The 22,481-nt window shown below is 47.8% G+C and overlaps 1 protein-coding gene across 3 annotated transcripts in view; it reads right to left on the bottom strand.

Annotated features, from left to right (window-relative positions):
• ITPKB (inositol-trisphosphate 3-kinase B) overlaps window positions 1-22,481 on the bottom strand; it is a 105,062-nt gene that overhangs the window by 41,536 nt on the left and 41,045 nt on the right. Inside the window, exons 3-4 of one of the 3 annotated variants that reach the window (XR_006551194.2) lie at window positions 7,355-7,983; window positions 6,703-6,896 (exon numbers count right to left, since the gene is read on the bottom strand). The exons of 1 other annotated variant lie outside the window; for it this stretch is intronic. Coding sequence is in view for 1 of the 2 variants with exons in the window: in XM_044943096.2 (XP_044799031.1) it covers window positions 7,735-7,983 (249 nt within the window). In the remaining variant the exon portion in view is untranslated. Of the gene's footprint in view, window positions 1-6,697; window positions 7,984-22,481 lie in introns of those variants that run through there. One more of the 3 variants, XM_044943096.2, reaches the window with a different exon arrangement.

The following is a 22,481-nucleotide window of genomic DNA, read 5'->3' as shown; positions in this document are numbered from 1 at the left end:
AAATGGAACTCTTACTACTTTCCACTAGCAGTGTGCAAGAAGTCCGGCCACACTTGGAAATGCTTGCACAGCACTCTCCTCCAGAGCAGAGTGTCTAAGGCTCAGCCCCATTACCCTCAAAAAGCACAGATCAGGATCCAGATACAGGTCCACTCTTTTCCAGAAACATCTCAGCATTGGAAAACTTCTCACTATCGCTTCCCTTATCTCTAAGCAGACAGATGGTCAGGAGCCCATGGGCAGCTGGGGGGAGGAAGAGGGGGAAGAAGGCTGGATGGTGGATGGGAAAGAATACTCAACTGAGCAAGGGTCAGACAACCGGGGCTCTGGGCCCAGCTTTGCCATTTACTAGCTGTGGAACCTTGGGCAAATTACTCAACCTTCCTGCTTCTCGGTTTCTACTTCCCCTATAAAACGGGGATATTATTAACTGCTCTGCTCACATCTTTGGTTGTGAGAGTGATATGGAATAAGGCATAAAGGTGAAGGTTCTCAGGACACTCCAAAGTGCTATGCAAAGGCAGGCTTTTACCATCAACAAGAATCAAGTCCTTACAAAGCTTTCTTGAGCGCTGAACTCTGTCTCCTCCAGTTTATCCCCTCAGCTACATTTCCACTTGAGTACTTCCCCAACTCATCCTTCTGAGCCTTGTTTATTATTACTGCCCACAGTTCTGCAGAATTTTGGTAGAACATTCTGTAAAGTCTGCCGAGAGGAATCTAAGCAAGACCAAACAGAAGAAGTGGGGAGAAATAAACAAAACTACCTGACCCTGGGCTCCCACATCCTCTACAATCGATCCAAAGACAAAGACTTTACCCTCAAGGGCTAATTTGCCTGCCTGGAGGGTCAGAGAGGCCCCAGTTCTGAGTCATATTTTCCATTTATTAAAATGAACATCTGGCTGCTGCCTGATGCCTTTTGTGTACCGTCTTTTAACTCATGATAACCTGCCGGGCAATTTTGATGTGTAAAGCAATGCAGAAAGGAGAGTCACGGACACGCCCATGCTAATTCATGCCACTGTGCATGGCCTAACACAAAGTCAGCCATCTTGGCTTACCTGCAAATTCTAATGAAGCAAAAAAGTAGCCAGAACCAGCGAGTCCACACACTCATAAAGAAGAACTATGAATTAATTTAATCTAAGAACATTCTCCCTAATTCCATCCCCCCACACCCCAGATTTGGGTCCCAGGAACCATCCTGCTATTTTCATCTCAGTGGGAAGCAGGCCAATTAAGAGAAGTCTGAGCTCTAGGGCCCTCTCCACCCCCGTGTGACCTTGAACAGGCCACTCAACCTTCCCAAACCATGGCTTCCTCATCTGTGAAGCAAGGATAATAACAAGACAAGCGCTGCCTGGTTCCCAAGGTCATTGTGACAACTAAGTGAGAAAACAGATGTGAAAGTGCTTTGCGAACCACAAAACATCATCCAAGTGCAAGGTATCCAGCAAAAGTGCCTGGAGAATAACCTCCAAGTCTGGAAGTGTTTCATTTAATCCATTCATGGACGGATATCCTACCTTGAAATTTAAAAAGAATTTAAGGTAGCTGCCCAGAGGGGTGCTGAAACAATTTCTAAAGAAGTTTATACAAGCAAGTTATAAGATCTACTGCATTGGGTAGGCAGGCTTTGGGGATTCTTATTTTTTTTAATAGGAAAACTGTAGATCTTTTACTTTTCTTCTTTCACTCTGATTTCTGCTTTAGAGCCTCGAAAAGGACTAACATAAACATATCGTGTTGCCTTTTAGGCAGATCTATGAAGAGTAGCCGTCTTGCAGTGTCCCTTCCCAGCCCCCAGACAGCCTGGAAGTCTAGGGTTCTTGGAAACCAGGTTTCCCTAAGATTTCCAGGCCAAAGTCATCCCCATCACCCTTCCAGGAGGGTGCTGCCCTCAGGGAGGGACGGCAGGAGTCTCTAGGACACACAAAGGCTTATTCTGCTCACAAGGGCTATTTACCAAGTCAGCCCTGCCCGTTTGCCAGGATCACGGTGAAAGAGCAGAGCTGGGACAGTCTCCTGAATGCACTGCCTGGCAGATTTACTCCTGTCTATTATTGGCACCCAGGCAAGACGCCACCTGGCTGGGGACAGACCAGTGCATCCAGGTGAAGAAGGCAGGAAGAGGTGCATGTGCAGGAGAGAAGCACAGGGAGCTGTCTGAGGTTTGCGGGGGAGGGAGGGGGGGTTAAGGCAGTCTCTCCTTCCTCTTCAGTCCTCTAACTTCATTTGAATCTCACACAAGCCCAGCCCCAGGATCAGAAGGCCTGGAATTCAGACCCAGACTCACTCTGACTACTGCTCATGGTTGGGGAAGAGAGCTCCACCTGCCTTATGGGCCTGGCTAGGGGTTCCCAGGAGCAGTTGCCCACTCCTGAGCTCTGGGTTGTGCCACAGGCTGCAAGACAGAGGAGACTGGAGAAACTGAGTGAGCGGGAAAGTTGATGAACCCTTCTTTCCATGGCAAAAATGCAACTTGCTGCTGCTGCTGCTGCTAAGTCGCTTCAGTCATGTCCGACTCTGTGCGACCCCATAGACGGCAGCCCACCAGGCTCCCCTGTCCCTGGGATTCTCCAGGCAAGAATACTTGAATGGGTTGCCATTTCCTTCTCCAATGCATGAAGGTGAAAAGTGAAAGTGAAGTAGCTTAGTCCTGTCTGACTCTGAGCGACCCCATGGACTGCAGCCTACTGGGCCCCTCCATCCATGGGATTTTCCAGGCAAGAGTACTGGAGTGGGGTGCCATCGCCTTCTCTGCAGCCCAAATGGACATATGTTCCCAACACATAATAACTACCATTTTATTTGCTTATGTCATTGAAATATAGTTGACTTACAATGTTTCAGGTGCACAGCAAAGTGATTCAGTTATACACACAACGCACATATATATATATAATTTCCTTTTCACACGCTTTTCCATTATAGGTTATTACAAGATATTGATTATAATTCCATGAGCTATACAATAGGTCCTTGCTGTCTATTTTATATATAATAGTGTGTATCTGCAAATCCCAAACTCCTAATTTATCCCCCTTACCCCTACTTCCACCCCACTTTTCAATGTGTATTAGTCGCTCAGTCGTGTCCAACTCTTTACGACCCCGTGGACTATAGGCCACTAGACTCCTCTGTCCATAGAATTCTCCAGGTAAGAATACTGGCGTGGGTTTCCATTTCCTTCTCCAGGGGATCTTCCCGACCCAGGGATCGAACCTAGGTCTCCTTCATTGCAGGCAGATTCTTTACTGTCTGTGACACCAGGGAAGCCTGTTTTCCCTTGGGGTAATCATAAATTTGTTTTCTATGTCTGTGAGTCTATTTCTGTTTTGTAAATAAGTTGCTTTGTATCATTCTTTTAGGTTCCGCAAACAACTACCATTTAAAGAGAACCTTCTACATAAATTATGCTCAGTCCTTCACAAAGTGGGGCATCATCCTTGTATTACTGACAAGAAAACAAGCTTGGAGAGGCCAAGTAAACTGCCCAGTAGAAGAAAGTATCTAACACTGATTAAGAGGGACAGAGCTGAAGGAGGAGATGACCAACTTCACTTCTCTACACCTTGTATTATCCCACCTGTATGGGTATTTCACTTATTTCACATGCTATATCAAGTGTGAACAGCTTGAAAAACATCAAACGAAGGAATTTTAAAAAAAGATATGCTGCTGGTCACTGGTAGGATTTGTATTCAAACAGATCTGTCCAATCCCGTAATACGTTCTCTCTGGTCACACATTTGCACTTGTCCAAACCCAAACTAGGACATGGAAGCTAACGAAGATTATTTTTCTAACATTACTGGTATGAAAAGTTTTACAGAAGTTACTCAGTGACAAATTAGTTCTTAAACATGACAAAAAAACATCCTATGGAGAAGAAAACAAAATGACACAAATTGAAAACTGGCTGCCATGAGGGCATCGGAACCAAGGCTTCTAACTTAAGTGTTTGAAAGACACCAGAGTCTGGCTCAGGAAAGAAAAGAAAATCCCTGTGCAGCTGGCTGAGACCTCCTCTAGCACACTGCCCCTTGGGGAAAAGGCTGAGCCCATAAAGGAAATCAATTCGCCTAGTCTAGTGGTTAGAAATACCATCTCTGGAGCCAGCCGTGTGAACTCCGGCTCTGCCATTCACTAGCTCTTCAGGTAAGCTGGTCTGTGCCTCATCCATCGCTTTATCTGTGAAAAGAGCTTGGGACACGGTGAGATAGCACCAGACACTCTCTAGGTGCTGTAGGAAAAAACAAGGCACGAGACACTGGTCACATCCCAGGTCTCACATGAGTCCTCGGCACGGGACTCCAAGTGCAGTCTCTTTGGCTTCGTGCAGGCAAAAACTTAAGAGTGAGCCACAGTAAAGGGAAAACAGTCTTATTTAGTGAGATGCCCACTCCATAGAGAGAGAATGGGCCACCACAGAAGGCAAGAGCTATAGCCCCAGGATAGTGGGTTCGGGCCTCTCAAAAGGCACTGGGAGAAACACATTCCATAGACGGAATCCTGTCTGGTCTGTCTTAAAAGGCCCCGATGTGTGGGGGTGGTAAGGTTTTATGGGCTGGGTAATTTCACAGGCTCATGAGTGGGAGGAATATTCTAGTGAGTCATTTAGTATATGCTAATATTTTATAGTGAGCGCACAATGAGGCTCAAGGTCCACTGGAAAGCGAATCTTCCACCATCTTGGGCCTAGGAGGTTCTAACCAGTTTTTGTGGTATCCTGTTCTTAATGCTTGTGTCATTCTTTTTAATTCTTGTGCCTTGCCCCCTTCCTTCCTGTCTCTTAGGTGTTCACTTGTATTATCATTACCATCCCAGTCAGAGAGAAAAAGAGGGAATTATCTATTCGAAAAAGAGCAACATTGTGTTTTGGTCAGGTTTTCACATGGTCTTGACAACCCTACTCACAATAGGCTTACTTTAGGCTGCTGTCAGAAAAGAGGTTTCCTGTGTGAAGAGGGAGGCCTCCCAGGAAGTGATGAAGAGTCGTCAATTAACACTCCCAGCAGGAGAAACAGGGTGGGGGGGGGGGTGGAGGGCGCCCCGGGGCGGTTGCTGAGGGGCAGTCCTGGTGGAGGTGCTAATAATGGAGGAAGGAAGAATGGCGGCTGCCCAGCAGAAGGCATTGTCAAGACTTACAGAACAGACTTTCCAACTCTGAGAGAAGAGGGTGGGATGACCTGAGAGAACAGCACTGAAACATATACATTACCATATGTAAAACAGATAATCGGTGCCAGTTTGATGCATGAAGCAGGGCACCCACAGCCAGTGCTCTGCGACAACCTGGAGGTATGGGGTGGGGAGGAATGTAGGAGGGGAGTTCAGGAGGAGACACATGTATACCTATGGTTGATTCATACGGATATACGGCAAAAACCATCTCAATATTGTAAAGTAATTATCCTCCAATTAAAATAAATTATTTTAAAAAGTCTTAGGCTAGAGGAGATTGCAACTGACTTCTTCATAGATTGGTCCATGTATCCCAAAGAAACGCGTGCCTCTCTAAGACAGCACTCTTTGCCTCTATATGTAGCTGTCTCCTTGTTTTCTTCCATGGAGGGATAATGTCTATCAATATTTAGAATTTTAGAATATGTCACTTTAGCTCCATTTGTTAAAATAATAAAAAAAAAATAGAATGCATCAAAATTCCAAAGAAAACTGTCCCTTTCTAATGTGACTGCCTACCTCCCCTCTACCCTTCTCAGGCTTTTTTGTTTAAATCTCCAACCTGAAAATGAGTTGCCCTATTCTGTGCTCTTAAGAGTCTGGGGAGCTAATTTGGCAACCCCAAGCAAGTCATGTCACTTCTGAGCCTCAGTCCATAAAACAGACGAATTTGCCACATAAACTAAAAAATAACAGCTGGCTCTGAAATTCCGTGGTCTTTGGATACTCTCAGAAAAGGCTCAATTGTGGTTACTGATCTGTGTTAATATTCTGCTTCCCTTTTAAAGTGGTTTTTAACGGAGAAAGCAGATAAGAGAATGGAAATTTTCTACCTTATCAGAGTAACCCGAAGAATGTATTTTAAACTGTATTTTGACAGTATGAAAGCAATTTTTCAAAAAACGCTTTAAAGTGTTTAGCACGATGAGTATAAGTGATTTTTCTTTATAGTTTTCTAGATTTATCCAATTATCTACAACAGACGTATAACGTTTTACGTTACTAAGTGCCGGAGACAGGGTTAAGAAAGAATCTGTCTTAAGATATCCCCCTCTTCACCAGCGTAAGCTGCTGTCACTTGGCGCAACAAGGCAGAAATCGGAGAATTAAAGTGATGCCAGACGTGGGACAAGAGGAAATGTGAAAAGTCCCCGCAAATCTGTTTTCCTATTGTTATGGACACCCTGGCCCCACGTCTGCGCTTCTAACCTGCCTATAGAGACCACCTCCAAGCCTAAAACAGATCTCAGAAGTGCTGGTCAACTCCTCAGCCTCCCTAGCTCCAGCAAAGGGGCAGAAATTTAACCCAGAAGCCAGAGGGCGGGGCCTCTAGGCCTCGGAACAACCACATGAGCGCGGCTCCGCCCCTACCTTTTGGAGCCGCGGCCCCGGAGGCCCCGGCAGAGCGCGAGGCGAGGCGAGGCGGGGCGGGGCGAGGCGAGGCGGGGCGGGGCGAGGCGAGGCGAGGCGGGGCGGGGCGGGGCGGGGCGAGGCGGGGCGGGGCGGGGCGGGGCGAGGCGAGGCGAGGCGAGGCGAGGCGGGGGAGGGCGGGGCCGGAGTGCAACTTGCTGCCCGAAACTGCGTGACCCCGAAAGAGCCCCCGGCTGTTGCAAATTTAATTCTCATTCCCTTGAGGTTTGAAGGCAGCGTCGAGGTTCTCAATCCCTTTTGGCCGCGAGGCAGAAGGCAGGAAATCCCGAAGGCAGCTGAGTACAGAGAGGAGGAACAGAAATTCGTCCTCTAAGGAGATAAGGCTGAATGTGTCAGGGTCTTTGTCTAAGAACAGCGGGTGTACGAGAGTTCCTGGACAGTGACTTCACCGTGATCAATTGTACTAAGTTATCCACGGTTTTTATTGAAAAGGAAAGCCAGGTCTCACAATTTGCGGAGGAAGCAAACAGGGGGACCCAAGGCTTTTCAGCTGAGTTGGGATGCAACTCAAACTAAAGAAAAGTCAGAGCAAGGGCACTAAACCAGGAGTGCCCTGTTGTCCGGGATACATTTTAAAGTGTCTTCTCTCAGCACAGAGATTTATGCTGCCCTCTCACCTCAAAGCCCACTGGACACAAGACAGCTAGCCTGTCCCTGCAATAAACAGGGAAGAATGTTCCACCTCATGCTGGGTAAATGCAAGACCATACTCCACCCCACCGCACACACATACCTTGTGGATAAGCTAGGTCTGTGTGAGTGTTTCTTCATAAGCTGAGAGAAAGTCCCCACATAGGAAATGGTCAGCCTGTGAGGTGACGTCATTGTGCCTGAGGGTGCCTTTGAGAGGCGCTGTCCTCTGAAACCAAAATTCACCAGGGATGGCCAAATTATTAGTGCCACTTCTGGTGGCCTTTCAGCTGAGCACCTTGGTCAGAAAAGTAACCATCTGCTTCCTTTTACCAAGTCAGACCTTGTGGTCTTGAGAGAAGATCGAACACCAGGTGGTGGGCTGTCGGCACCTTTCTTCCCAGCCTGTGGATCCTGTCTAAACCAGCTCTTCTGCTCTCGAGGGGTCTTACTTCACTTACATCAGGTTGACCAGCAGGTTTACTATTGTAGAATAGTGAACCTCCTCATCTTTACAATGGGGCAGAGACAGAAAAGGAAAGAATTCATGTGCTGGGTATGCACTCTGTGCCTGGCACTGTGCAAGAGGGACTGTGTCTGTTCCCTCAGTCTTATCAGCCACTGTGGCAAGGGCACAGAGTGGGTAAGTGCAGAAATTTTGATAAATCCAGAGTTGAGGTCTAACCCAGGTCTGCTAGATGTCAGCTTGCCTTCTTCAATTGCCTGGAACACCTACATCAAGGCAGAAGATTTGATTTAAAAATTAGTCTTTTATTTTAAAACCCAATTTGCATATCTTTGCATTGTACAGATTTGGATCTGTGCTTACCCCTTCCCACCTGCAATGACATTTACATGCCTCAACCTGAGTGCTGAAAAAGGGAGTGAATTCAGGTCTACTGGCAGCCCTGCAGGACACAGCTCTCCTGGACAATACTGTACCTCCCCCTTCAAAACAAATACCTGCACTCCTGCATCTGTCTTGAGAGGCCCAAGCTGGGAGTTCCAGATGCTGCTTAGAAAGTTTATAGGCTGACTGACACCATGAAATAAAAAGACAGTGGCAGAGGTATCTAGAAAGAGTGGAGCCGCCATAGAGGTGGGTCACCCAAAGGGCTGAAGAATTTCTCAGCCTCCTGAAGGATCCCAGTCACCTTTCACCTCGATTACTCAAAGGAGCACCACCAGCTTGAGGCCTGGTGGACAAGTGCAACATTTCTTATCCTTGGCTGCACAACATCACCTGGGAGCTTTACAACCATTGTTGCCTGGGTCCCCCTCCCAGAGATGCTGACTTCCTTGGTTTGGACTGTGGTTTGGCATCAGGATTGGTTAATGCTCCCACATTTCCAATGTGCAGCCTGGGGAAGAACTTTGGGGCTAGTGTTTGGTCATAGTGGCCCCAAAGAGCTGAGAAAATGGAAGTAACATTCATGAAGCAAGCCATTCAGGGTTCTTGAGGACTTCTGCTGACCGGCAGTGAAGGTGTGTAGAGGGTAGGTTTTCGGAGCCAAGCAAGCAGAAATCTGAACCCTAACTCCAGCATTTGGCCCACTGTGTGACCTAGGCCAAGCCACTTCATGGTTCTGAGCCTTAGTTTCCTGGTGTGTAAAATGGGAGTGATAGTAACACCTCCCTCACGGGACTGTGTTAAGCACTAGCTGTACTAGGACATTGCCTGGCACGTCCGAGGTCTTCGGCAGGTGACACCTGTGACTGTTAACAAACCACCTGGGATTAACTCGCGGTTGGCATGAAGAGAAGGGATGTGGTGGGCAGACAGTACCCTTCAGAGGGGCCCTCTTGAGTGAGTGAGAGTCATACTTCTTTGGGGAGGAGCCCCATGAAACTGAAAGTGGCGTGGAGGACAGGCAGGACAACCTTCCAAGCCTCCAGGACACGTCTCACTCTGGTTGCCCATGTGGAGTCCCCGTTTCACTCCCAAGTTCAGCTTTAAAGGGAGGTGGCAACTTAGGAAGAGAGTCCAAAAGCATCTGGCTACAGCTGTACCTCCCAAAGTGGGTGGTCATCAGATTGGATTATGTCACCCTCGGTTATGTCACCCACGCACAGCAGCTCTGCCCAGGACAGGTGTGTCCGCCCAAGGACCCACACCTCCTCCTTCCCTCCTACTTTAGGCTATGATGCCATGATGCTCAGAGGAAAGCCAGGTCCCAGGGGGCGGCCAAACCACTGCAACCTGGCCCCTGTTCTGTACAAATGTGTGCACACCTGGGTGGAGGAGACAAGAGCTTGGCAATCTGTGCCAGGTGTCCCAAGGCAGAGACAAGGAGGAATCCCAACTCTCGAACAACAGTTGCCAATTCATGCTCTGAGCAGCCCAGCATAAAAGATCCTGCTTCCAACATAATTATTTCTCCTTTCCTCTCCTCTCCCTCCTCCTCATCCGCAGAGTTGATGGGGCTTTTTGCATATATTATATCCTATGATGCTCCAAACAGCCGTGGGAGGCAAGAGATGCAGGGACTAAATTACCCCCACTCACTGATAAGAAAGTAGAAGCTCAGCAGATCCCATGATTTGCTCAAGTTCACAGAACTTACGGGGGCAGAGCCAGGACTTGAATTCATGTCTGTGTACTGAGAACCCATTTCTCTCTGCTATGCTATGTCCCCTTGCCCCTACCCATTTCAACAGCCCTCCCACTTGCTGTGCAGTATAAGTCAATTGTGAAATGGTGGGGAGAGGAGGGTGAGGAGAGGTAGCTGGTTTGATTTTCAATTCCGAAATTGTAAGTTTAAGCAACACATCATTCCCTCTCTCCTATCCTCATCTGAGAAATGCAAGGCTACCAATGCAAAGATTAAAGGAGGACTAAAAAAACCAACCTCCAAGCCCCTTACAAGGTCTATGCCCCCAGAACAGAGCTTTAATCTTACCAAACTTCATTTTAAAAAATTAAGGAAATGAGAGACTTCCCGAGCTGTCCAGTGGTTAAGACTCTGCACTTCCAATGCAGGGGGCACAGATTCAATCCCTGGTTGGGAAACTAAGAGCATGCCATGCAGCACGGTCAAAAAAAAAAAAAAAAAAAAAAAAAAAAAACTAAGGAAATGAGGATAGTGCAAGGTATTTTGCAAAGAGATTTTATTAGTTGCTGGCCCAAAGCGGGAAATGTTAAGTTCCAGCTGCAGAAGGCACAGATATCCTGCTAATTCCCCAAGGCATGCTCTGTATTGACAAACCATCTGGCTTTCCGAGTCTAAGGGAAATGTCCAATACAAAGAGCAAATGAATTTAAACTAGTAGAAAAATAGCTCCTGTATAGCACCCAAGTCTCATCAATGGGACTCTCACCCTTTGCATCAAGGATGGACGTTGGGCTATTAGGAACAAAATCAAGGGGGAAGAAATGGAACCAGCACATGCATTAGCAGCAGGAAATGAGGGAAAACAGCAGACTCGCCCCCAAAGAACTCAGGGCAGGAGAAATTTCTGCTCCTCTGTTACCAGCTCCTCTCCAACCCGCCCTCCGGGCACGAGGCTTCCAGGAGATGCGCACCAGCCAGGGAGCCAATCTTTCTTGAAACCCTGTCTGGAATGCCTACATCTGTATTCACAGAGTCTGTCAATGATGGGGCAAGAGTGGGAAAAAGGTAGCATCTTTTTTTTCTTAAACCAAAAAGGGAGACCCATAGGTACAGTCCACACAAACCTGAAATCATACTTGGCCTAGAACTGGAGTCTCTAAGAGCCCTTCTCCTGGGGCCAAATGTTCTTTCCACAATGGAAAGAAGCCGGTGTAAGCCCTTGGGAGGGCCAGAACAGGGCTGCAAATGAACACGTTCGGGGGTATCATCTGCTGTTCAGGGAGAATCCAGAAAGAAGGCAGTCATTCACATCCTCAGAGGAGAAAAACAAGGCACAGGGGCCGAAACCACTTGTCCAGAAAGACACACAGGTGGGTTCAGAGGCCATGAGCTGGCCCCTCCATCCTGGCATCTGCCTCCTGCCCTCTGCCGCTCATGCTCACGGGTCAGCATTCCCAGGGCAAGAGAATACAGAACTCAGAATCAGACTGATTCCTGGTCCATCAAAACCAAGGTGAGGTTCCCATGTACCACGGGGAAACAGTCTTCTACAGGAACAACCGAGTGGCCTCTCTATACTCAGATATATTGATGATGTTCCCCAAACTTGACGTGTTCTCTTATCACCCATAGGATATCTTACTCTCCTAAGAGTGCAGCCTGCCAAAGTGCAACTCCTGAGCAGCTTAGTATTAAGTACACCTGGTACAGCAGTACAGACACCCCAGCTGTTCCCCAGCCCTGCCCCTCAGTCCTGGGATACTCACTCACTCACCATTTCCGGGTCCCGCCACATTCTCTCAACTTTCTTGGCTGTTGGATCGTTTGACATAGAATCCGACTTCCCTCCCTTGTTCAGGCACTGATGTCCAGCTCACCACTGAAGACGTGGCTCCACAGTCACCACGTCCAGGGAGCCTTCGGGGATGGCTCTGGGCTGGAGGTTTCCCAGTATGCCCCACAGCCCTGCCCTGCCGCTCCCAGGCTCCTGATCTGATTGGACCTGAGATCAGCTACATCTCCAGTTCCTCCAGGGCCTCGCTCAGCTGGAATGTTTAGCATGTAACAGGTGTTTAGTTCAGTGTTTATAAAATGAACTAATGAAAAGTCCAAACACACTGTAGAGGGGGAAAAAAATCCCCAGACCTAGGGATGTGAAGTGGCTTCTTCTGGGTGCCAGAAGGGCAGGGGACTGATGGGCAGTCTTTAAAAGACACTTCTCGTGAGCAGGTAAACGTAGAGCAACATGGGAGCTGATGACAGCTCTGTGGAAGCTGTGCAAAGAGTCGGGGGAGGATAAAGATATCCACCCCTGATGAGCAGGACCAGCTGCCACTGGAAAGCAAAGAGCTCCTCCAGCATGGTAGATAAGGCCCCTGCCCACAGGGAACTTCAGAAGAACCCATGGGAAAGCCATGTGGGCTAGCAGGCTTTTGAACCGGTTTTGTCTGCTGTAATGAGGCAGTGGAGGTAGGTGAGCAGGGGGGCAGGTCACAGAAGCATCTGCCCTTAGACGAGTAGTGAGGCTCCAGTGGCTGGAGAATCTCTCTAATTCTTCAGCCACCCACTGGATCTAATTTCACCTCTGGTCATGCTTGGTACTGATGGAAAAAGAGGTTATGTTTAGTTACTAACAGACATGGAAAAATTCCCTCAGCTTCAGGGGATAGCATTACTGGACTCAGGTCCTCGCCAGCATTTTGCAGTCCAGAGCTGGGGATCCACCTTGGGTTTTGGGATAAGTGAAGAGTGAAAGTGTTAGTCACTCAGTCTTCTCTGACTCTTCACGACCCCATGGACTGTAGCTCACCAGGCTCCTCAGTCCATTGCAAGAATACTGGAGTGGGGAGCCATTTTCTTTTCCAGGGAATCTTCCCAACCCAGAGATTAATCCATCCTGGTCCCCTGCATTCTAGGCAGATTCTTTACCATCTGAACCACCAAAGAAGCCCCAGGCTTTGGGAAAAATGGGAGAAATTTTAAAAGATCAGCCCATTCAAGTTTTCTTACACCCAGCCCTTCCCCAGCCTCTGAGAGAGCCCAGTCTCCTCCAGCCTGAGCTGTGAGCGCCCTTCACCCAATACAGACCAACCCAGTGTTAAACATCCCTCTTGCTTACCTATGATTTCTTTCTGAAATATAGTATTAACTATGTACAATGTTGGAAAAGGGCACTCAAAGGGTTTGGGTGTACATCCAGTCTTCCTAAGGACTGTTCTGTATGGCAAGTACGAACTGGCCTCTGTACCCAGGGGGCCGCTTGTGGCTGATTTATGGCGATGGCAGGGGCTGAAGCAGAGCAGAGGTGCAGAAGGACACGTGGGGAGAAGGTGCTGGTAGGCAGGATCCGACTGTGTGACAACAAACGCCCCCGGAGGGCTCGCCGGACTGGATGCACCCAGGGAGCGCTGTGGCCCTGGACCAACTCCTGCCTCACTGATGTGGCTCAAGTCATCTGCTGCCTTGCATTTCTAGTTCTACAGTCAGTGAGCAAGAAGGAATACCTTAAAAAGGAATCTTCCTATAAGGAATCTTCCTGTAGTGTAATTTACACGCGGACTGAAATAAGTTCAGGGTGGAGCAACGTAAACTCTGGTTAAGAGAAGGCAGGAACAGTGCAGAGGAAGAGGAAACAGGAATGCCGCCAAATAGACCATGAGATACAGGACCATAAATTATCTGCGAAGAGAGCTCTTGCGCAGTCAAGAGTCTACAGCTCCCATGCTGGGATGGAAACAAAAACCTCACCCACTGCCCACATCGATCTGCCAAAAGTGGGCTGAAAAAGGGTCATGTGAGGGTATCAGCTGCCACCTGCCGTGGCCTGTGTCCCTCGCAGCTCCCTGGTTTTTGTTCTCCAGCTCAGGGGTCAGCCCAGGAAACAGCTTCCTGGACTGAAAAAGAACGTGAGCGAGCTCTGACACAAAGCCTGCTCCTGAACTTGCCGACGATGTGAAGCCAGTGAAACCGACGAGATCCCTGAAGTCTTGCCCTGGCAGCTCCCCTCACCCAGAGACTGGTGCCTCCCGTGGCTCGGCCTGGAGTAGACACAGTGAGCAGAGGCCAGCGGGGACCTGCACAGCTCTGGGATCGCTCCTCGGTTTCCAGGTCCCCTTACACATGACCCTCAGTGAGGCAACGGAGGCTGAGCTCAAAAGACGCCATCCCCCCACCTCTCTGAGGAGCTCACCAGCTCCCCTGGGCATCTAGGGAGAGGGAAGAGCTGCTCCCAATAACAAGGACCAGTCAAGGGTCTGCAACCAGACCAGTCTGCAACAACCACCTCCCCCACCCTTTTTTCTAAACAAGAAACAGGAGAAAGCACCAATCTCCATAAATTTCCCTGAGGATAAGGAAAAGTGGAGGCTTATGCACTAACCCGCCCCAAATCCAAAGCAAGGAAAAAACAAACAAACTGGACTTAACCCATTAAATGGTAGCACCGATTCTGAGTCCCTCTGAAATGACAAATCGGACTAGTGGTATCACTGTGAAGAAGATCCTTACAGCCCTGAGGTCTCAGAAAAGACGTGTTAGTGAGTTAGTCACTCAGTCTTGTCTGACGTCTGACTCTTTGTGACCTCCATGGACTGCAGTCCACCAGGCACCTCTGCCCATGGGATTCTCCAGGCAAGAATACTGCAGTGGGTTTGCCATTTCCTTCCCCAGGAGATCTTCCCGACCCAGGGATGGAACCTGAGTCTCCTGCATTGCACACAAATTCTTTACCGTCTGAGCCACCAGGGAAAGAAAAGAAGAGCTCTCCCTTAATCAGTCCTACAGGGGACAGGTGCTGTGCTGTGCAGAGCTGCTCCTGGAGACCCAGCATGCAAACCCCCGGCACTGCAGGATGGTCCCATCTGTTTAGGATCTCCCGTAAGAGAAAGAGAAGAGCCATCCCATCCTGCTACATCTGGCATTACATGAGGGCCACGAGGAGAAAGGAGGAAGGGAAGTCTTGTCACCAAAGCAACCCTGATGGCAGAGACGCTGCTGATGCTAACGAGGACCATCGCCATGAGCAGACGGCTCAGCCACCAGATGGATCTCAGAGCTAGTACAACATTCCCATGAGTGGAAGCAGCCTGTCCAGTGCAGGACAGAGCTTTTATGCTAGAACTTTCTCCTCTGCCTTCTACCTGGCTCCTGGAACCCCCCACCAACAACCCTTGCATCCTCCTCTCTGCCCAAGCCGCAAACTGTCCACGGAGACTGGTATGATGCATTGGTCAAACCAAAGACAGACGCCCTTAGTGAGGGTGGGGGTGAGGGTGAGGGTGGTGGTCTGGAAAGAATGATCGGAACTCCTTCTGTTCCCATCACCAATCCATCCGTCCCCACCCGCAACACACAAGCCCTCCCAGCTTAACTGACCTTCAGATTCCATGCCACTAGCTGGGGAGGGGTTGAATTTGTTCTCTGACCTCCTCAGAGTATTTAGTGACTTTTCATCAAAACAGCTCTCTCCAAGGAGAGTTGTTTAGCTTTATGAAAATACCTAAAGCCACTGGGATATGTTTTCTTGCCAAGACATCTGACAACTGGCCTATTTTTAAAGTCCCAACTAATAATCTTCGAGAAGTGCTCTACACACAGACAAGGAGGCAACGACCAAAAAAGTAACAAGACCAATATCAGGTTTTTGGTTTTTAATCTGGCCAGAATCTACCCATCCAAATAATATTTCTTCAAAGTGTTCTCCTTAGGAGGCCCTGCCCTCATTCCACTGGTGCTGTGTTTGTTCAGAACACTTTTGGAAAGCCTGGTTGTAGCAGAGCCTTTGTTTTGCATACAGTCCAGCATATTATTAGTAAGCCCTGAACTAGCCGCCACTGTGGTGAGCTCTGCACTTTAGGCCCCAAGGCCAAACAGGTAAGTAAAACAAGGCCTGTCCTATCGAAGTGCACACTACCTGGTAGAAAAGGGAGGAGAAAGGGAACAAAGACTTTTTGGAGACCGTATACCATAAGCCAGGTTCTGTGCTAACAGCTTCTGATACGTTGCCTTTAATACGCACACCAGGAAAAAAAAAAAAAGAAAAGTCTTCTTAAATGCAAAGACTGAGACTGAACGAGGTTCAGTGATTTAGCCAATGTCACACAACCCAGGAACTGCAGGACTGGTGCTGGTCCCAGGCTGTCAGGCTCCCAGCTAGGACTTCCCACCCCTGCAGCACCGGCAGTATATAGGCCATCCTAATACATGAGGCTTCCCAGGTGGCACAAGGGGTAAAGAACTAACCTTCCAGTGCAGGTAGACATAAGAGACGCGGGTTCGATCCCTGGATCAGAAGATCCCCTAGACTAAGAAATGGCAACACGCTCCAGTACCCTTGCCTGGAAAATTCCACGGACAGAGGAGCCTTGTGGGCTACGGTCCATGGGGTCGCACAGAGTCGGACATGACTGCGCATGTGTGCACTAGAAAGTAAAGGAGGTGTGGATTCATTTTGATATATGGCAAAACCAATACAATATTGTAAAGTTATAAAATAAAATAATTAAAAAAAAAAAAGAAAGTAAAGGAGGCGAAGTGGGATGCAGCAGGTCGGGAGAGACCGCTCAGAGCAGGGAAACTTGATCTGGGCACCCAGGACCTGAGGGAGGAGCTTGTCGTGTATGTCTCCTCTTGCATCAGGAGCTGGCCTCGCATGTGTCTACTGTTTACCCTTTCATAAAGGGTCTTAGACAAGTCAGGTGGGCAGGAAGAGTTTTTCCAGATATAAAATAGGACGTGTTATTGTTTAGTCGCTAAGTCACGTCTGGCTCTTTGCAACTCCATGGACTGTAGTCCACCAGGTTCCTCTGTCTGGGGGATTTCTCAGGCAAGAATACTGGAGAGGGTTGCCATTTCCTTTTCCAGGGCATCTTCCTGACCCAGGGATGGAGCCCAAGTCTCCTGCACTGCAGGCAGATTCTTTACCACTGAGCCAGGACGTTTATCTCCTAACTCTTTACGTAAACATAGACAGACAGACTTCCAAACACATCCAGATGTGTCTCACTCACTCACACAGAGTACTGTCCATAGGATAGTACTTGTCAACCTCACAAGGAGGCAAGGAAAGCAGGCCTTCATCCCAACACATCAAAACTAGTATCTTACAATAGCCAAAAGGTGGAAACCACCCAAGTGTCCATCAATGGATGAATGCATGAATGAAATGTATTCTACATGTACAAGGGAATATTATTCAGCCCTAAACAGGAAGAGAATTCTGAAACATGGAAGAACCTTGAAGACATTATGCTAAGTGAAATAAGCTGGTCACAAAAAGACAAATACTAAATGACTCCACTGATGTGAGGGATCTAGAGCGGTCCAATTCATAAAGACAGGAAGTCGAATGGTGGTTGCCAGGGGCTAGGAGGGAGGATGGGGAGTTAGTATTTAATGGGTACAGAGTTTGAGTTTGGGAAAAAGAAAAAGTTCTGAATATGGGTGGTTCTGGCATTGGTTACACAGCAATGTGAATGTAGTTAATGCCACAGAAATGCGTACTTTAAAACAGTTAAGATGGTAAATTTTATGCTGAAGAGGATGTGGAGAAAAGAGAACCCTCCTACACTTTTGGTGGGAATGTAAACTGATGTAGTCACTCTGAAAAACAGTATGGAGGTGCCTCAAAAAACTAAAAATAGAGTTATCAGATGATCTAGCAATCCCACTCCTGGGCCTATATCCAGGGAAAACTCTAAATCAAAAAGATACATGCACACCAATGTTCATAGCAGCACTATTTCAATAGCCAAGGCATGGAAGCAACCTGAATGTCTATTGACAGATGAACAGATAAAGGTGTGGTGCATATATACAGTGGACTATTACTCAGCCTTAAAAACAATGAAACAATGCCATTTGTAGCAACATGGATGGGCCTGGAGATTATCATAATAAGTGAAGTCAGAGAAAGACATATGATATCACGTAAACATGGAACCTAAAACGTGATACAAGTGGACTTATTCACAAAACAGAAACAGACTTACAGACATGGAAAACAAATTTATGGTTACCACAGGGGAAAGGCCGTGGGGGAGGGATAAATTAGGAGTCTGAGATTAACAGATACAAACTATTATATATAGACTAGAAACCAACGAGGACTGACTGTATAGTACAGGGAACTATATTCAATTTCTTACAACAACCCATAATAAAAAGAATATATAATGTGTGTATATGTATCTATATATAGTATATAACTATATAGCTATTTATACAGTTATAAACTGTTCATAAGATCAGTTTCTTTTATTCTCTTCCCAACCTCAGGCCATAAGGCTTCCAGTAACAGCAGCGGGAGACTGGTGGTGGCCAAATGTGACTGTACAGTCATCAGACAGTCTAAAATCAGCCCCAGAAAAATCCCCCAAATATATATAAATGCCTTAGCCCAAGCCTGTATCAACAGGAGGAAAGGGAGGGCCTAAAATTAGCAAGACATACACCCCTTCCCAATTTGCAAAGCAGTACTTTGGCTTGTATATTTGGCCCAGTAGAGAGCACAGCAAATAATTTCAACACAGGAACAATGAAAAGAGACTTCTGGTATTAAGACTGATGTGTTAAGGAAAACTTTGTTCTCTGACCAAGTTCAACTTTCCCTAATAAATAATAATGCCGTAATGCCCAGCAGCCTGCCCTGTCGCCGCAGCAGCTGTGTGCTCTGCTTCCAAATGGTCCTGTGTTGCTTCCATCTCTCCCCATCGAGTCTTTGGATATGATGGGTTCAATTTTAAATGACCCCCAAACGAAAAACAAACACGGAAGGGCTCTGGGAGAAACACTAGGTTGTACCAGCTCTAATTCTGAAGGCAGGTTTCAGTGGGTCCCAGGAGGCCTAACCAGGACCCACCCAAGTCCAGAGCAGGCACTCTGTCCTGCGCTCCCAGGTACCGGCTGGAGCCCAAATGGGTGACCTATGACGGGCCAATAGTAAAACATAACCACTCTGGAAAAACAAGGATAAAAGTCCTGGGAGGGAATCAGTATTTATCAAGAGCCTACTATGTGCAAGGGGCTAGGCCTTTATTTTTCAGGAGCTGTCACAGCCCTGTAATTGTCCAGTTTCATGAAAGGGGAGAAACTCTGCAGTCTGCCCAAGGAGCAGAGCTAGAACTCAATTCCAAGTCATCTGACTCCAGGGTTTACACTCTTTCCATTACGCTCAGCTGCCTTTCAGAATGACTTTTATTTTTTTTTTAAATCTCACTTGACTGGCTGCTCTGCTTTCCCAAGTTTTCTGTAGGCCCCAACCCAGTCCAACTTTCCATTTGGGTAAAAAGAACATCATCCCAGCTGCTGTGTCCCAAGTCACATGAAATGGCGGGAAGAGATTTTATAAACACAAGTCCAAAAGCCTCTTTAAATAAATAGGAAAGTGGAAATTATTTTTAAAGGGGTAAGCTTCTAAAGAAAGCACCTCCCTCCCTGGGATTCCAGGGCTGATCTTCAGCCTACCCGCCCCCAGAGGCTGAACTTGGCCTCCAGAGAGCCTGGGGGTCTGGGCCATGGTGGCTAATTCTGAGCCACCCCTGTAAGAAAAGTCACGTCACACCAGCACCTAGCTTATTCCCCAAAAAGGAGCTGGAGGGCATGTGGCATTCTAGAGACAGCCTTCACCTGCAAAACTGTTAATGCCCAGAATATAAATACTCAGGTTTGAGGAAGGTGCCAACTTCTTAAAAAATGGAAAGAAAGAAAGAAAAAGACCAGCACACCAAGTGACACTACTCTGAAGAGATAATTTTGCCAATGCAAATGCTGTGTCTTGTTTCTCCTTCTCTTCTCCTCACACGTACCAACAATCAGCAGACAATATACTCTCAATATCTGGCCCTAAGTCCATGGCTTTAGTCTCCTGACCCTGGAACTGCTTCAGACCCGAATAGAACAGAGTTCGCTGGTCACGGTATAAACCAGGCATTTCGATCCAGTCTGCTTCTTTAATCTGGAGACCAAAGAGCCCTTCAAGGCAACTGTTCCAATAAATCCTCCAGTCAACTGCTAGGAGCAGACAGTGCAGAGCCTTACTTTTCCAGAAGCTGAACTCAAGTTCCTACTGGGGACGGGGAGGCCCAGGGGCCCAATAGCAGAAGAGCACAGAAGACACTGAGCTAGGAATGCCTTGGGCTTCTCGATGGAGTCAGGCCCCTCCGTCACCCTCTTCCTCCTCTCCTGCCTCTTCCTCACTGGTCTAAACCAAACCATCAAGCAATGCTGAAAATCTCTTTACACAAAGAGATCAGGGAAACCCTTGTCTAAGAGTTACGGTTTTAGAATTTAATTTCTAGACTTTAGCACCACTTCCTATGTGGGTCTAGAGACCACCGCCTGCTGCGTGGCCAAACTTTTCATTGTGACCCTTTTGGGGCAATCAAATTTACAGCATGCCCCAATACATCCCTCACATACACACACACACACACACACACACACACACACAAACTAGAAAACAGATGTTTCGCAAAACATACTTACCATTGCTTGTGTGATGCTTTTCTGACGTCTCTATTCGACTCTATTCATTAAAACATGTTGGTTGCAACCATCTATGCCGACCCCCATGGAGGTCATGCTCTGTAGTTCTAAAACCACTGTGGTTCATAGGAGGCAGGCCTCACATTCTGACACCATGGGTCGGATGGAAGGTCTACATCAGGGGGCTCATCTGTACCTTATTCCTCTTTCCTGGATAACTCCCAATTTCCCCACAAAGCTTCACGCCAGTGCTTTTAAGAGAATTCAAGTTATCCAAGGGCCCCAGTCACGGGGGATATCCCAGCACACATTGCTGACTATCCTTGTCTTCCGGGACAGCCCCAAAGAACTCAACTACGTGTTCACAGAACCGTTGCTAGTAACCTTTAAGACAGCACAGAGAATGGGAGAAGGGTCAGAGGACTAAAGACAGGTCAATATTTGCCTACTGTTCTGCCAAACTGGATTCTGGAAGCTTCCAACTGGCAAACATAGGGCTGGTTTATAGAACAAGTGAGTTGTAAGCATTTACAGAGAAAAGTAGACATCACTACCAGTCTAGTGGGTTTAACAAGAAAAAAAATCTCAGCAAACCACTCTCATGTCTTCTTTGGATGCAGGCTACAAAATCAGGAAGAATGCTACAGAGAATGAGTTTATATCTCATTAAGTTGCATGAAAAAACAGAGAAATAAAATCTGTACTAGACAGTGGGTAATTAGTTCTGAAGCTGTTTGAATTACATCCCGGGGGCTACTGACAGCAGAAATTTAACCCCAAGGAATGCTTCTGTTAAGACCCCAGAGGGTTCCTCCCTAAGTTGAATCCTAGGCAAGCTTTTCTAATTTTTATTTATTTACTTATTATTTATTTTTGGCTGTGTCGGGCGTTCACTGCTGCAAACCGACTTTCTCCAGTTGCAGCAAGCTGGGGCTACTATTCATTGCAGGGCACTGGCTCCAGGTGCTTGGACTCAGTAGTTGTGGCACACGGGCTTAGTTGCTCTGCGACATGTGGAATCCTCCCAGACCAGGTATCAAACCCATGTCCCCTGAAGCAGCAGCAGGTTCTTAACAACTGGGCCACCAGGGAAGTCCCAGGCAACCTATTGATCAATGACTTCTTTAATTGGTAAATACAGCAGGACAAACTGGTCTGGAGCGGCCTCAATCATAATTGATAAATGAATGAACTGGACACCTATATTGCACTTAACAGTTTTATCAAGTACTTTTACATATTTTATCTCATTTGAGCCACCCCCACCCCCAAGGGAGGGAGCCTGGGATCATGACGTTAATTTTGCAGTTTAAGAAGCTCAGACTCAGCCACCAGGGTTTCTCCACCTCTGCCACATGCACCGCTCAGATGGAGTAATTCGTGGCTTTGCTGTGCGCTGCAGGGTGTCGCGCAGCATCCCTGACCTCTGCCCACAGAATAGCAGTGGCACCTCCTCCCTTCAAGCTGTGATAGACAAAAGTATCTGTAGGTCTTCTTCTTACCCTCTCAAAAAGCTGGGATGGATAGTGAGTATGATAAAACACAGAAATCAGGAGTCAGAATTATCTTGAGCAAACTGCTAGGCCAAAACCAGTAATAAAAGAAAATGGAGGTTCTACATTTTGGTGTTGAAGATGCTCCCTATATAGTGAGGTGGGTGCTGGTTTCACAGCGGTTATATATGGTGGACCCGGGGGCGGGGGCCAAGCGTGTGAACAGCAGCGCAGGTGTCTCCCCGCTCCCACCCTCCACGGCCCCGGCACTGCCCTGTGGTCCTCTCTCCCCTCCCCACCCACCGCAGCGGACCCCGAGACACTGCAGAGCGCACACCGCCCCTGAACGTGCCGCCTCCCCATCCGCACCCTGCCCTTCCCAGGAGTCTGGTGTGCAATGAAACTAGCAGACAAGATGGCAAGAAGGAAGAGAGGGGAAAGGTGGAGAGAATGGCCGGGAGAAGAGGAGGCGGGGCACGGAGAGACCGCGAGACCAGCAGAGAACCGCCGAGGCGGGGGCATTGCAGGAGGGTGAGGGTGAGGAGAGGGAGGGGCTGAGGGGGGGCCCCTAAGTCTAGGACCAGGAAGAAAAGAGAATAAGGTGGAGCGTGTCTCCCAGGCCTCCTCCTCAGCCCTCCATCATTCCCACTTTCATCATTTTCCCTCATCCCCCAGCCTCTGCCTGGCACCTCACCCGGGACAC

Source organism: Bubalus bubalis, chromosome 5 (assembly GCF_019923935.1).
Source record: "Bubalus bubalis isolate 160015118507 breed Murrah chromosome 5, NDDB_SH_1, whole genome shotgun sequence".
Taxonomy (NCBI): domain Eukaryota; kingdom Metazoa; phylum Chordata; class Mammalia; order Artiodactyla; family Bovidae; genus Bubalus; species Bubalus bubalis.
The sequence above is the reverse complement of the archived record's forward strand: the minus strand, read 5'-3'. Positions and strand labels throughout refer to the sequence as shown.